Genomic DNA, 17,654 nt, shown 5'->3' with positions numbered 1-17,654 from the left:
AATGTTTATAGAATATTAATCAGATAACAGTGTTGAAATAATCCATCTAAACAATTAAATATCTTTACCTTACGTATAGCCATTGTTTTTTTAACACTTTTTAAATGTTTTGAAGTATGTATTTAATTTTTTTTTAACTCAAAAACAAGGTTTAGCATACAATTTGAACAAAAGCGAGAAATAATTGTGTATTAAGTTAGCATTAAAAAAGCTAGATTGTCAGTTATTTACAAATGTATAAGTTTAATTAAGCTTAAAAAAATTGTATAAATTCAGTCTTCTTTCTTTCTTCTAGGCTTTTACAGGCCTTTAAGGCCAATCGCTGCAACTACATGTTGTCTCCTCCCCTCTCTATCTCTTGCACATTCTTCTGCTTTCCTTACATTTAGTAGTTTTAAGTCTTCCTGTATTCTATCCACCCATCTCTGTCTAGGCCGTCCTCTAGGTCTCTTAGTGTTGGGTTTCCATTTAGTTATTAAACCAATTATTCCTTCAGACCTCCAAACGTGTCCTGCCTAGCTTATCCTCGTACTTTTTAGGGTTCCAATAATGGTAGGTTCTTTTTAAAGATTATCCAATTTCGTTGTTTCTTACTCTCCATCGTTATTTCTCTTTGGACCAAAGATTTTCCTTAATATCTTTCTTTCAAACACTTCTCACTTTTTTTCATCTGATTTTGTCGTGGCCCATGTACTACATGCATATAGAGTAATTGGTTTAACTATGACTTATAACGTAATTTTAGACTTTATGGATAGTAATCTTGATTTTAATAATGGCATTAGACTATAGTAGCATCGATTTGCTAATAAATTTAATCAAAAGGAATACATTCTATGTTGTTTTTTTGTTAATTTTTTTTTATTTAAAACTTGTCTTTGTTTAAGGTTAAAACAAAAACCATTAAGGTATTTCGAATATGGAGAACATTTTTAGTTTTATTTATTGTAAAATACTATTAGGAGAGCTTTTAATAATGTTTTGCGATTTCTGTTCCCAAAATTCTTTTCAATTTAGCTTGTTGACAGATTAATAAAATTATTTTTTTTATTATTAAATTTACACATTTTTTTTTGTGAAACCGACAATCTAATTATTTGCTCATACCTTTGGATTAGTTTAACAAAGATCATTTTTTTGTTTTAAGGTTATTTTAGTCTGTGTTAATTTTTAATATCATTCATACACGCTTAAACATTCTAAACAAAGTGACATGGTATTACCCCCGTCCATTGTGAGAAATGTTTGAAAAAATACGTGCTTTTTTAGAGGGTTTATTTGCATATATTAAGGTTCTTAATTTTAAGGCATTTAGTAGGTATTGCATTTTTTTCATTAATATATACGTTGTAAAAGTTTCCATCTAATTCCAATATAGTATATAATATTGTATTTGTATATCTACCTACAATTCAGTAATTATCTAAACAATACAAGACAAATACTACTACAATATGCAAACTGCTGAAGTATTTAAATTTACAAAACTATAAAAATTATTCCCTAAGCGACCATTATTGTTAGAATGCGTGTAAACTTTGTACCACTATACATACATTGCCATTAACATGCGCTGCGCCGCTAGTATAATAACTTGTTTCTCGTGCATAAAAAATAAATTTACAATAATTTTAGAAAGCATGTGGTTTTATTCATAACGAAAGCGTCTAAATCTACGAGCTACTCCTTACGCATTATCAGCCTTTATTATCGTTATTTTAATTTAAAAGCAGACATGCTTCGTTATTATTATTTTTTTATCTTATTCTGTTACAGGTTATAGCTATGCAAAACGTAGGCAAACAATATACGTTTTTATATCTAAGATTTCCAAATAAATTATAAAAAAAAAATGTTTTTACCTTTAAGCCTAACAAACAAGAACTGCTTTTTTTTAATTTGAGTTTATAATAGTTTTTAAAACTATTATAATAAAATATCTTACGATTGAAAAGTTTCTATATTTAAATGAAGTACATATTATAATATATCGTTACATATACCATTCGACTTTCAGAAATAAAGTACTTATTTGTATGTATTTTATATTTGTCTTATACTACTTAAAAAAAATAATCATAATAAATAGACAATTAATAATTAAACATATTTTGTATTGTATACGAATGTATTATAATCACCAAACGAAATCTCATTCAACAAGCTAAACGTTTTAAAGTAAAATTAAAGTCATTTGTATATGCCTGTTAATACAATATTAGGCAATGTTATTGTACACTAACTTTTTTTAATGGGATATTTTTAAAAAACATAATTAATTTAGTACTTTCATATTTAGAGCATCAATATTTCTACACACCAGACTTAATATTATATTAGTCTACAAGAAAAGAGAAGTTAAGCTGTATGTTATTATTCGCGTTAAACCCATACCTATTTCTAAGTTGGTTATATCAGTGGATTGATAGGGAAACATATCGAAACAATATTTTGCTACCCTTAAATATACAATAAGGTTTTTATGTTTTTGTCTTAAACTCCCTCGGACGATATACATCAAGTATTGTACTTAATAAATCATCATAAATTCATATTTTTTTTTAATTATGACAAAATAAAAAAAATTAGGGTATTGGTTTTTGTTATTTTTAATTTTTTTCAAATTAAACAATGTTTTGGCAGCTTAGGCCTTTTGTATTATTGACTTTCAATTATTAATAATAACATCTCTACATATTTTAATTCTATAATGCATATATTTTAAAGATGTCCCTATCAAAACAATAAAATTTACAACATGTTTATATCAATCGTAGATTATTTAATAATAATAAAAAAGTTTAAATTTCACAAGATCAGGGGTAGATAATACTTTAAACTGTTAGTCCTGTTAATTTTACAGTACCGTTTCTCTTTATATCCGCACTTAAGGACTATTGAGTCTGCGTCGATCCACTTTTAAATAACAATATTTATTTCTCTAGTAATTGCGCGCCTCCTAACAACGACACTAACACGGATATTTATTTCGTTGATTATTGTATCAATAGCCTTTCAGTTGTGTACACCGTGCTCAGACGACTGAAACTAAAATATCCGTTTATTAATTTGTTTAACTACATTTTGATCGACAACCACTTACGATAGTTCAAATGCCGTTTAAGCGATTACTGATGTGCAGGACTGCGCACCGTTGTATTAGTCGGCCCGTTTAAAATTGTTTGACCTACAATAGACAAGTAGTGTATAGTAATACATGGGAAATTATGCAACTATAGTCAATGCGTTTCCAGACCTTCAGATTGTTGGAGTAGAGCCATGAACGATATGAACTATAGTCCTTTGTCACCGCACTGACGTACATTTGATAGGCGATCACATTATTTGACCGATTCACCACTTATCGGTATTATTACCATAGTGTCTTAGTGTTCTTCGATTGATTTAATGGACTATGGCTAGGTTGTCTAAGTTATACAAAAGCCTCTACCGGACAGATGCGCACAATTAAAATTGTCAGCGCATTGAAACGTGGTTTAACGGGAAGGCGTTACCGCGTCGTAGTACATTATCACGAAATAGGTCTTATTTAATGATGATGAGATCTTCGGATTAACCGTCGCAGGGTGTCCGTGATTTACGGGCGGCACGTGTGGTGGCATAATTGGCTCTTTAACTAATTAAAACGTATCTATATAAAATGCTCCAGAAGATCCACGATAATGATTACATTGTTGGAAATAACACGGCGTAGTTAGCTTAAGCGATTAAGACAAAATCTAATCGTGCTCAAGCGAATCTAACATTTTGCAAAACACTTATTACTTTTTGTCGCGTTATTTTTTTCTCTTTAGTTACAGTAAATTACAGTAGAACTAATACGTTTAAAATAACCGTGATTTTTATATACTCAATGATAATACACACACGGTAAGTTTCGAATATGAAGTAAAAAGAAAAGTGCTATAAAAAGGAAATCTATTATATGATGAAAAATTTGAATGGTCAATCATCCAAATTTTGAAAGGACAATGAATACAGGGGCGTTTTCCGATATGTGCTAAATTATTGTAACAACAATTTTTTGAAGTCAAACAAAATAAAATCGAAAAGATCGGTAAATGATTTACGAACACCAAAATATGTACTATACCAGATTATTTATACATTGTGTGAGTCCCGAATCCCGATATCCGATGCCGGTTTTAAAAGTGATGTTAGTTATAGTTTTATATTATACACCTGCACAGCGCTCAGACAGTCTGTAACCTGCCGCGCTGATATGATTTGTAATTAATATGTATATGCCTTAATTAACTGTGTTATAATTACACAAAGAAGGAACATTACACCAAATCTCTAAACACGTATAATATTGATATTAAAAAAAATAAAAAAAAATAATATGTTGCGGTCAAAAATCATCCGTTGATTTATGCAATTTAACAATTGATTTGAAAATATTTAAGTACTACATGCTAATATTTTAGTAATTATACGTGGTACAAATGACAATAGTTATTGAAACACTGAAACCGTTTAGCCGGGTTAGGTCAATAAATATTGAGCATTTTTTATGAATAACTAAGAAAATATCTTAAACAAAACCAACTTAAGCAGCACAACATGTAGGGCCATCGTTAGATGGTTCCTGGCAAATTGTAATTTGTAACGTTGTGTGGTTTGTGTAGGGCATCCTTTGCCACGAGTGATGTGGAACATACGAGGAGACAACGAGGACACGGCGTACGGCACGAGAATAGGCGATACAGCTGTAGCTAATACTCTGAGAATCGCCCAAGTGCGCAGGGAGAACTTGGGCAAAACACTTATCTGCGAAGCGTCCAATATAGCCAACGCCGTCCAACTGTCCACTTCGGTCGTCATAAACGTTTACCGTGAGTATATAACCGCGATGAGATAACACAGTAAAAATAAAACTATAGTTTTTCTTCTTGGTAAATAATGTATTACAAACCCATAACTATGTCTGTTGAATACGCTCGGTGAATAATGAATGAGCCTACGACGATGGTTGTAATGAAAAACTTCAATTTTCTTTCTTGTAGACATAATTATAACCGTTCGATAAGTTCAAGCAGGCGTCTAAATCAATGGGATATTGTTTATGTATAGCGAGACTGACTTTCCTCCGCCTGTTTCATCGAACGCCCATACTTTTGTAATCGGACCGTACGACGACTAATGATTAGACGGACTTGAAAAAATATCTGATCATGAGAAAATACCTTGCTTAACAGTTTTTTTTTCGTTACACTAACCGGATACCGTGTCGGTAAAAATGTTATATGACGCATACAAGTAAAAATGCACCAACTTGATTAAATTAACATCAGCTTCGAAATATCACGGTATTTGTTAAATATAATATAGAAAATTATGTTACACAAACTGTATAGTTTTCTTCTTAATAATATCAGCTTTATACGTGACGGGAAAAATGAAATTTTGGACCGAGAAACGAACGGAGAAACTGCATGAATGCGTATGGCGGACGATAAAACAAGGGATAATAAATTACATAGGAAAACTCGACGTGCCAATCTTAGTGCGTTAGGAAATATAATAATAAGTATTCGGACATCAGTTCTTGTAAATATTATTTTGGGATTAAAAATAATAATATACAAATATGAGGTACACTATTTTTAGAAATCAACAAAAAAATTGGCTACTGTGTTTTGACCGAAACAATGATGTGCGGATTTGAAACTATTATAAAATAGGGCACAAAATACAAATTTTTTTTTTTGTCTTTTATATGAGCACTTTGGGGAAACGAAAATCCAAAATGATACTTGTATATACATAGTAATAATTTAAGCAGTGTACACCGATAATAGTATTATGTAGACAGATCTAATTTGTGTCATGGTGGGTCAAGTGTCTTACTAATAATTCGAGAACTTAAAAATTGTATATTATTCATTATTAAGAAATTGCTATCAAAACTTGGCCCGCCAATATAACAATCAAAACAATATAAAACAAATAACTTTTTCCCGAAATAGATAGGTATCGTGTACAAACAATATTTTAAACCGTTACAAGAAGCAAACCACATTATTTAACAACCTAGCGAGAAATAAAATATTCACCGTCTATTTATACTGTATAAAAAGCTTCTAAAAGCGGTCGAAAAATAAGCACCCACAGAGATATTGTAATGGCAACTCCACTGTTAAATGTAATGTATATACATTTAACATTACTGACACTAACCAAGTTTTCTAGAATACTGTTCCGTGCGGAAATCCGTATAAACACTGTAAAGAATATTGTTGCAGTATAAAAGTATTAAAAGTTATCAAAAAAAAGCTAAATTCTAAAGCTCCGGGATAAATAAATGGCCATGGTTCTACGAATAAATACTTATAAAAAAACACAGTATGTTAATAATTTTAAATAATAATAAATTTAACTTACAATAAAAAGATAATGATTTTTTTCTATGCCCTAAAATCTAAACTAATATGTTTTAATAAATATATATTATATAATAATAAGTTATAATAAATTAAGTGTATATTAATTGGATAAACCCTGATCGAATTGACTATACCCGTCATTAAATACAAATAATATACTGCTACGTAATTTATATAATATAGTAATAGTGTTTTAAAGTATGAGTTTGCAGTTGGCTATTGTAATGTGTATCAGTATATGTATAAGAAACTCTTATGAAGACATAACTTACATTAAAAAGCATTTATCTCGAGACTAATTTTCTTGAACACACGACGAAGAAACATCTGTTTGCTTATTCAACAAAATATGCTGCTAAAACAAAACACAAAACAGTTTAGCTGTCGCTCCGTTCCGAAAACTCTTAAGCTTAATTGCCTCTCCGGCGGCTTGTGTGTGTGTGTGTACTTTTATAAAAGTTTTAATCTGGTAGTTACGTATGATAGTAGCGGTTAAACAAATAACAAAATAAATGTCTGTCGGTTTTCTTGTGACTTGTAAAGACTGGCCAACGCTTGGCAAATAATATATATTTTAAAACAAATTAAAGAACTGTAGTTAGTGAAATATGCAGCTAGAATAATTTGGTTTTCAAAAGTAAATACATTATTAATTAATTACATATATGATACACTCCCTTTATTTTAATCTGAGGCAGTCCAACACTCATTTTCAATATTAAAACCCACAGTTGTATTTTGCCATAGCTACAAACTAGTTCAATAGCCCCACCCGTTACTTTTATCACATTTTTAATTAATGGAAATGTACCACACAGTCCTTACTGATTACAATGACAACTATATTTTTAATATTTCATAAAAATCTCGCTATCTTAATAATATTTATTTGCTTACAAATATTTATTAAATCGGCGAATCGGTACTTGGAGTATAATTTTTTTTTTTTTAATTTAACGTTCTAATAATGTGTATCAGACTTTTTTTTAAATCACAAGTCTAAGACGTTTTTGTAACACTCGCTTTAAGAGGCATTTTAATTTGAACGACAACGAAATTCCGAGTTTATTTATGCTACATCTTCATTACGAATAATTTGGATAGGTTAAATAGGTAAAAAAATATAGTACCTTTGAAAGAGTTGAATTTTTAAGTATTGTCCGTTAAAGGTAAATCTAATTCTCCTATTCTCATTTGTAATTCGGACAAAATTTGTATTTGATATAAAGTGTATTTTCGGATAAGAGATTTTTTTTTTCTGGTCGATTTGACTCGAAAATGATCGTATGATTTTGTGTAGTGAAACCGTTGACCGTAGCCATCACAGGAGCTGAACAACCTTTGACCTCGGGCGAATACAACAGTTTGGATTGTGTGTCGTACGGATCCAGGCCGCCTGCCAACATAACGTGGTACCACGACGGACGGGCAATTAACTTCGAGACGAAAAGGATAAAGGTAAGTACATCGCGCGTCCAAAATACAATTTGTCTAAGCCCTAATGGACGGGCGTGTAGGTAAAAATACAAAGAGGTTGATTGCGCAAGTTACGGGGTCGGTCTTGTATAAGTCGTTGTCCCAAGATTGTATACGTCACCGACCTTTCGAAAAGGGGATCAAAGTATATTCGGACCTTTAAAGGTCGGCGATGTTATACGGTAGTTCCTTTTGATTTTTTTTTCTATAATAAACTCTGTAGTATATAATATTATGTATATTAATGTGTTAGGCACACCATTAAGTCGATGTTATAGTAAACCGAATTCACTGACAAGACCGTGATTCATTTAACATTTTATCTGTTTTTATAAAGTTCACTTTAAATCAATGATCACTGAGCAGTATTTTACTTATTACATAGTTAATTAAAATACAATCTAAAATAATACCATTTAAATACATCGAGGAAATTATCATAAAAATATTCCCTAAAGTACAATAATCCATAGCTGTTAGAAAATCGACTCTAAGCCATTTTTTTAAACAAATCGGCTAAGTGCAAGTCATACTTGTGTAATTAGTGTTTCGTATCAGTTAACAAAAAAATATTAAAAGGGACCAGTCAATCACGCCAATTAATAACGGAAATAATAACAGCTTTTGTGATATCATCTACTCCGGCCACCTTCAGTTAAACTAGGCACTCATAAGTTTGCAAATACACTATAGAAATGTATATACTATACCAGATACTACAGCCCTTGATAAATTTTAATCAGATTACCATATAAAAAACAACATACGTTATAATTTATTCAGTTTCAAAGAATATTGAAGATATTAAAAAATCAGACTACAGCGCAATTTAAAAGAATAATTAATAATTTATTATTATTCATGCGTATCATTAATAATTTGCTACAGGTCATCGAAAACAGCAATATGACTTGGAGCTCTTTGAAAATTTTACCCGATGATAATGACGACCAAAGTGTTATTAGCTGCCAAGCCAGTAATACATATTTTCCAGCTCACACGCTTCATCACCAAATAACACTCGGCGTACAGCGTACGGTTTAATTCCGTTTTGTTTTTCGAATAAAATATTCAATTTAACGGGATCTCTTGATTGTATTTTTTTGTTAACAGATCCTCCAAGATTGCAAATAAATCTGGGAAGAAATTTGAACGCATCCAACATTAAAGAAGGGTCCGACGTATACTTCGAATGTGTGGTCAAAGCATCACCAGCTATAACAAAACTGGAGTGGAACCACAACGTACGTTCGTTGCACTATTTTTTTATTAATTAATTTATTAGTTTGTTTATTTTTCATTCACTGTTCTTTATGTTTTATGCATCTTATTTGTTATTACTATCAAATGTCCCTTCGACGCCATTTAAGTTTTTATGCGACGGATAAAAACCATTACGTTATAATGTTATATTATTTGGCGGTACATAACAAATATTATGGTCAATAATAATAAAAATAATAGTAATATGTACATTGACTTTTTGTGTTTTAATAGGACACCAATGTTGGACCTTACGGAAGCCGGAAGATTATTTATAGCAATCAGACCTTAGTGTTGCAGTCGATAACGCGGCAGGGATCGGGGCGCTATCGTTGCTTGGCTTCCAATGCCAGAGGAAAGACTGTCAGTGATGTTTATGTTCTCGACGTGAAATGTAAGTGGATGATGAATAATATAACATTTAATATTTCAATAATAGTATTGTTTAATCACACGAAGAAAACCTATAAAATCAATAAAATATGGTAAATGTATTCGGAATCTTTGCATCATTTCCAAATACTAATCATTTAGTTAAACAACCCGGGTTGTTGACAAATTATTTGAATAAAGTATTATTTGTAAACAGCTGTTAATTTGGACTGGAGCCTAACGTTATTTAAATAATTTGTTATAAGTAACACAGTCAAGTTCTCTTTTTATTAATATAATTTGTTTTCATAATTTATTTGAACACAAAATGAATCTAATGACATTTTGTTAACTCTGATTAGACTAGAATAAACGGTGCACCATTCGGGTTAAGCAACTTAATTTTAGTCTGGTAATTATTGTTGTTAGAAATAGTCAACTGTCGTATACGCACTTTGGTACACGAACCGTTAAACACACGCACACTGTAAATAATACCTTTTACCTAAACACTAAAGTGACTTTTTAGTAAGTGCGCATAAATGTGGCAGAGCTCTAGTCGCCTTCCGGGTTGTTTCCGCCTCGGGTGACTATCCGTCCAACGATCAAACCTCTGATTATAAATAGTATAATTCCTCAGGACAATTATATTGTCTAGCTTTATTACTATAATAAACAGGTTGGTAGCTTGAATGCAAGTACTGACACTAGCAAAGAAACAAGAGTCGTACTCTGGTTTCCTCGGGAGATGCGGTCTTTAACACAATACACTTAATATAAAAGAATATTTCGTTTCGAATTACCTTAAAATCAACGGGAGAAAAGGTAACATTTTTAAATTAAGTAAAAGAAAAGTAACTCAAAAGTTAATAAACACACACACAATTATAATATTCGTAAAAACAATGTAAAAACAATAATGCACGCGACAATACCCTCCTCGTAACAGAACGGTCGCTTACGGGAGAGTGAATCCGACAAAGTAATTTGGGCGGCCTTAAATACTAAACATTATTGAAATTTTTACTGAGTAGTCAATTTTGTATAGTTTTGTTTTGATTGTTTGGCCTACATTTAATTGCTTATTTGCTAAAATACATTGGTCTTTAAGAACTATACTACACAACCATGTAGGATTAATTTACTCGACATCTGTAGGTATGTATCGCTTAGAAATGTTTTATCTATGTAGTTCCATTTTTAAACATCTCTCCGTGAAAAATTGTCGAGATCCATTTGAATTGTGTCTACCGTAATCCAACTGTGATAATCTTTTTACTCCCAACATTTATACTCGGGCGTTGAACTCTGAGCTTTTGTTAGGATGGCAGTTGACAGATGTACTAGTGTCCAAGTTCATGAATAGGTAGTATTTCAGTTATCAAAATAATTGAGTACACACAAGAGTATAATGTATAATGCACTAACAACCAACCCGGTACACTTAATAAGGCTGTTATTGCCGGAAATAGAATAGAGAGTTTTAAAACGTCTCTGTTATCAGTCATGCACTACTACAACGCACAATGATAAATCTATTTTATGGTACGCAATTCAAAATCATATTATTTGAGAACATTTTTGAAGCGCAAATAATTTATTTTTAGATAGCTATCGTACAGTAAACTTTTAACGAAAATTCCCTCTAGTCTCAGTGCACGCGTTCAACATTTACAACTCAGTCTAATATTTAAAACAACTAGCCCAAATGTCTTATAGGACAGACATTATATTTAATGAACAAAAAATAAATAATTTCCGAATTAAAACGTAAGAGCTTTATATTTACATCTCACAAAATCCATTATAATATAACAATTTCGAAGAAGTTTTTTTTTTGAAAAGGATACCTCTTCTTAATACGTAAAAGGGCCTTTTTACGTCCGACTGACTTCACCGTTACGATTAAATAAATCGGTTTATAAAATTAAGCTGCTAATTTATAAGTAACAAAAACCCCCTCAGTAACAAAAAATCCTACTGTCCAGTTCGTCCACGATTCCCTGAATATTTGTCGCGTACAATAAGGTACTACCTAGTTGTGTTGTGTTATTGAATACAATATGTGTATGTGCACACATGGATCATTTTCCGGTGTATACATTTCTTCAGTTTTCCGTTGACGTTACGGACTCGTTGCGGAGTCAGAAAATGTAAACTGCAGATGCAGAAAAAGGCACAATCAAGGGAACATCGTGACATGTTATGACAAGGCAGAACACTTATACGATATCCATTGGTCCAGTAACACGATTGCAAGGACTAGGGACGTATAAAAAGCGTTAGGAATGAGCGAGTCAGTCAGTATCACTACAGTACAACAGTAACTCTCGATCTGAAGATGGACTCTGCAACGAGTCCGTAACGTCAACGGAAAACTGAAGTCATTGATACATGTGAAAATTATCCACACGTGTATACTCGTTGATTAAAGCATACCGGTATGATATGATAAAGCACACACGTGGGTACAAATTCACCCATGTGTCAAGTCCAAGTTAAATATAATTTATTTTATTGTTAGGATAAATTAATACCTACCGTCTTTTTCATCTCATTTGACACACAAAGGATTTGGCTATACTAATCCTTAACCTCGCCGTATCATCGTCCGTTTTGTCCATTCCATACAAGGCTACTAATAGTTTATTATAATTAGTTTTAAAGAAATTTAGTGTATTTTAACCAAAAAAATCTATCCGATTTTTTTTTTTGTAGACGAACCAGCTTGCAACAGTGACCAACAGCACGTGTACGGTGCACACAGAGGAGAAACCATACACATCAAATGTGATGTCAATAGCAATCCGGCGGCAACATCATTCCGTTGGGCTTTCAACAGTTCTGTGTCGGGATTAACCAGAGTGACTACTATAGATAAAGGATCACCCACGATCAAGTTCAGAGTTATCAATTTTGGCACGATGTTGTGCTGGGCCACCAACACACTGGCCACCCAATCGCATCCTTGCATGTTTCACGTTGTACCGGCAGGTAAGAGAAATTCGTTATAGATAAAAATTGAACCTGAAGTTAGAACCGTTAATTGTTTAAAACCAAATTATCAAACAAATAAACTAGAAGTAAAACATTTTTAAAAATATAACGCGTTACAGATTGAATAGTAATTAGCTATGTACATACTTAGATGTTGTAAATAAAATATGATGTAAGTTAGGTTAAGGGTCATTCAACCATTTCGTTCGATTTTCGGAAAAAAGTTTTATTTTTAATTATGTTTTCTCATAATTTTTTTCAAAATTGCTACAAGTAAGGAAACACGTTGATAGTATGTCCTATCAACAAAGGAATTATGGGTCATATATTTTCAATTGCTATAAACAATATTTTTGGCATATTACCGTATCGATTACTTTTACCCACTTTTTTTGACGCGAGAGCATTCAAAAGGAAAAAGTAATAAAAGTCTGTCATATTACATTTTTAATAACCTAAACAAAAAATTTAAGGTAAAATAAAATATTGAATTGATGCCAACAAAAAAACGATTTGTGGAGATGGATAAATAAATATTTTATTCATTAAATATAGCTAAAAATTTAAGTTTAAATTATTTAAATGAGTAGTATAATTAATAAACTAATTATAATGATGAGTAATGTTATATATTAAACAAAACAAACATACCTACCGTTGTGACAAAAATGTTTCATCTAATTTAGTTAAACAATAAACTTACGTACAAAATAGTTTGAGGTGATTGTTTTATTTTACATTTATTATAATTGTACGAGTTTTTATGGCTTTAGTTATAAAATACAAAAATGTTTTTATATAATAGAGATTAAGTTTTTTATTCAAAAGCAAAAATATATTTTAACATTTCCAAAATTATAGTTGTTGACAATTCACATAACATAACTGTCACCTAATACCACATTTAATAAACCTATAACTATTTATACAACATAACAATAAAATAGTTTTTAGTAATATATTAATTTACCTAACTTTTTATTTTTTTTTTACTTCATAAAAAATATCAGCTCAAATAACTATTTAATTTATCATACAAATGTATTAAATATAACACACGGCAATTATAAAAATATATATTAGGTGGAATTTAGTTTGACGAAAAAAACCGTGGCTATACACCAAATAAGAGCGAGTAATTTAGTGCCTAGCATTTTCCATTTTATTTAAAATGTTATAATAAAGGGTCACGTTTTTTTAATGTTTATTCAGCCGAAAAGTTAAAAACGCTCTCCTAAACCCGTTATGTTTCTTCGCTGTTTTTCGAGTTAACCCCTTTTAGTTTTATTTATTTATTTAGATAACTTTAGAATTTATAGACGCCAGTAAAAATAAATATAGAAAAGCCAACTCTAATTGACTTTTGGTCTTAAATGAAGACACTTTGAGAACTATAAAAATATATTATTGAATTAGTAATCCGGAAAATTAAAAATACGTCTTGATTTCTTCCCTATAAATTATTTAGACAAAATCCGTTTAACACCAACACCAATAGTGATATATATATATTTATGTCGGTGATTAAGTGAGTCATTTAATACACTTGTGGTGTAATAAAAGTACATTGACCATTGTTGACTTTGCTTCTGAATTTTTCCAGAAATAACTTTACCCTGTTTAAATATCTACACAGGAAATGTTTGTTCTCGATTCAGCTCTCCATATTATTGTCAGACTAACTGTATGGCGTATGATGTATGGTGTATCGTTAGTGTGACCAGACGTCCCGATTTTGGCGGGACAGTACCGATATTCAAGCAGGTGTCCCGCTAAATATGGTGATCAAATTGGGACAGTAAAATGTACCGACTTTTAATCGACGTCCCGCTTTTGTCCCGATTTCAAACAATAGTTATTTTTTTCTTATTTTCACTTATGGTGTGTATATTTTGTGTTCCATCAGATCACATCAGTTTATTTTGTACAGTTTCTATAATCTATACTGTGATATCACTTATTATCATAGAGACCTAGATATTGGTTTTTATCACGTTATGATCTGGACTCTCAATCGGCTATAGGTAACCACCGTTTTAGAAATGAAACCCAAGTGGTTACAACCATAGACCTATAAAAATTTCTTTATATATCTATGGTTACAACTGATAAAAAATCTCCTTTATTGCTCAAATCTATTGCATCAAATGATAAATACTAAGTATTAATCATTTTTTTGTCTGTATTAAATATTTTATAAATTTGTATTAAGTATATTTAAATTTGGTTTTTATCCTACTTTGATTATAATTATAAGTTTACTTGTTAAAATATTTAATACTTGTTTTTTAAAGTTACATTTTGTTTTTATAATTTTTTTGTTAAGTATATAATATACTTAATTTTATTAAGGTATTAATAAAATAAATATTTTATGTTCAATGAAAAATTGATTTAAATTTTGATTATGATTTTTTTTTTTTGCACTGTCTAATTTTAGCATGAAGAAATAAAGGTGTTCCCAAAACCAATTATTAAGAGAGATTAAATCCAACGAGTACTATTTTATGAGGAGGGATACCCCACTTCCTCTAGTTGCTTTTGAATACTTGTCCCGCTTTTATAGAATTTTGATCTGGTCACTTTATGTGTCGTGTATCGTGTATGATTTTAATTGTCTATGATGGTGGAATGATTATGTGCCCTTAGAACATTATTTTTAAGAAGCACTGTCAGTGTGTATGATGCCTGTTCCAAAAAGTTCATTATTATTGTGGCATAAGTGTTATTTCCCGTATAACCAAACGAAACAGACGTCGATATAATATCAATATCAATGGCGTATTTATATGGGGTGATCAGGGTGATTATCACCCCTAGTTTTTTTTATTGGACGAAATGTCAAGAAAAAATTAACATTTTATTATATTTCATTTAATAAATAAATGTAAGGTAATCTATATTTTAAACTTTTTTTATATCTAACTTAAATGACTTAAAATGCACTTTGTCTCATTGAAACTTAAAAACTATATAATTAAACAAACAGTTTGAGTAAAAACAAAATAGCATGGTACATATTTTTGGTTCAGCCATAAGAGCAAGATTTATACAAAGGGGTTAGGGGCAACAATTTTTTTTTCATATTATCCCTAACAGAAAATTGTAATACACTGCATAATTGACTGAATTTTCAGAGAGGCCGGGACCTCCTCGAACCTGCACTCCTATGAACGTGACCAGCACCAGGTTCACGGTACTCTGTGAGCCTGGTTACGGTGGTGGACTACCGCAACAGCTGATTTGCACCGTGGCCGTGGCTGGCCGTTCGGATCACAAGCTGAACAGTTACCAAAGCCAGACCGGACAAACTTCCGTGCAAGTCACGGGCTTGCGACCGTCTACCCAATACGTGGTCACGATACACTCGAGTAACGCCAAAGGACCCAGCACTAGGTACATTCAAGTGTACGTGGAAACCGCGCCCAACCCTAAGGATCCTCGAGTGGCCGGTAAGCAACGTAATCATTTACATTGAAATTTTCCATATTAAAAATTATAATATAGTATTAAACAAATCTAAAAATATGCTGAAACGTCCAAAAAATGTTACTTATTCATTATGCCCATAAGGCAGTACTTCACCGCAACTCCCACAATGACTATAATGTTCTTTATTTAGTTTACATTTCATCGTTTATGATATTATATCTAGAATCTGATAGGTAAACTCTATATTGTTTTCCTTACATTTAGTATCTGTATCTATATCTATATATATATATACCTTGTTTAAAATATAAACATAAAAGTATAAAATTAATTTTAAAAAATTAGACAAATGATAATTTAACAGCTAAAAAAATATTAACATCAAAGGACAGTTTAAATTTATCAACCAGCTTATTGTTTTCACAAGTTATGTCTCGATGAATAATACTCGTGAAAAACAGTCACTGAAAAACTTCAAGACAATAAGAAGTAAAACTTTATTATGATTTTTTTTTTTTTTTGCAATAAAAACAATTTAGAATACATCAAATATTTTGTAATACTTTATTGAAAACCCTTAAACAAATAACAAAACAAAATACAATATTAATACTGACTTATGAAATTAAAACCATTATTGTAATTCTTGAGCTCCTTATTCAATAAATATTTGATGAATTATTATTATACTAAGCTTTCTTCTTAAATATTATTGAAACGACAATGGTATTTTTCAACTTGGAATACTCGGTTAGTATGGTATTTTAACAAATTATGTTATACGCAAAGCGTTATTCCTAGAAACATTTTTTATCTTATTACGGAATTTAATTAAACAAGACATATTCAAAATTATTTAGTGAAACAAATTAACAAATTATTAAGTTAACACGGCGCAACGTGTGTGCAATTGTGCTACATCTACGCCTCTCAAGTTTATTCCCGTTAAATTTATTCAACGCCGTATTTCAATTGTGTGTAAGAATTATGTTATTATACTTTTATCGCCGAGTGGCATGAACGTTCGTCTTGTAAAACAATCGGCTTTAGTTGTTTGAGATTTTGCAATTAAAAAATTGTTAAATTTTATATCAACCTTGTTTAGACATACTTAGAAACTTTTTCTTATGTATTTTTATAACTCTCGTTCACTTGTGCTTACACTGTCGTCTCAATAATAAACGTTTGTTATAAACTATACAATAATAAGTATTGAACCATACAGAACTTTTATCCAATACCAGCGATATTACCATGTGACAAAAATACAACGTTGTTAAAAAAACATATATTTTCTTCTATTCAAGGAATTTTATAATAGAAACACAAAATATATGCAAGTAGCGAAAGAGTAAAAATTGTTGTCCAGTATGTAATTGTTGCCTAGAGTAGTTGTGCTAGATTCACTCAAAACTGTCATTAATTTTGTATAATTTCCTAGCGTTAATTTTTGGTCGTAAATTGATTTCATTGCAAAATGTTCATTGAACGCATCACGTTATCGTGTTAATGGTTTTATAAATAAACATTTAACAATGTTTTAATTTTACGGTTATATTATCAACAAGGTTGTGTACTCGTTAATATGATTATTACGCTGTAGGAACGACTAAAATGAGTATATTACCGGTTACGTATCCTAACTATAGAATGTCCAATGCCTTTGGCCGTACGTAAATCTATTTAAAGCTTTATCCCTATAAT

The 17,654-nt window shown here is 30.8% G+C and overlaps 1 protein-coding gene across 1 annotated transcript in view; it reads left to right on the top strand.

Moving 5' to 3' along the window:
* The window catches only part of LOC126844998 (hemicentin-1-like), a 156,612-nt gene that overhangs the window by 121,593 nt on the left and 17,365 nt on the right, over positions 1–17,654 (top strand). Inside the window, exons 6-12 of the mRNA XM_050583568.1 lie at positions 4,653–4,859; positions 7,711–7,868; positions 8,775–8,919; positions 9,000–9,130; positions 9,384–9,543; positions 12,240–12,515; positions 15,656–15,970. Of these exons, the coding sequence (XP_050439525.1) occupies positions 4,653–4,859; positions 7,711–7,868; positions 8,775–8,919; positions 9,000–9,130; positions 9,384–9,543; positions 12,240–12,515; positions 15,656–15,970 (1,392 nt within the window). The remainder of the gene's footprint in view (positions 1–4,652; positions 4,860–7,710; positions 7,869–8,774; positions 8,920–8,999; positions 9,131–9,383; positions 9,544–12,239; positions 12,516–15,655; positions 15,971–17,654) is intronic.

This window comes from Adelges cooleyi, unplaced genomic scaffold (genome assembly GCF_023614345.1).
Source record: "Adelges cooleyi isolate 19-005CV unplaced genomic scaffold, UGA_ACOO_1.1 ACOO_flye_CR_arks_rails_tigmint_CR_PRNA_651, whole genome shotgun sequence".
Lineage (NCBI taxonomy): Eukaryota > Metazoa > Arthropoda > Insecta > Hemiptera > Adelgidae > Adelges > Adelges cooleyi.
Note: the sequence above shows the minus strand (reverse complement) of the source record. Positions and strands in the feature narration are given on the sequence as shown.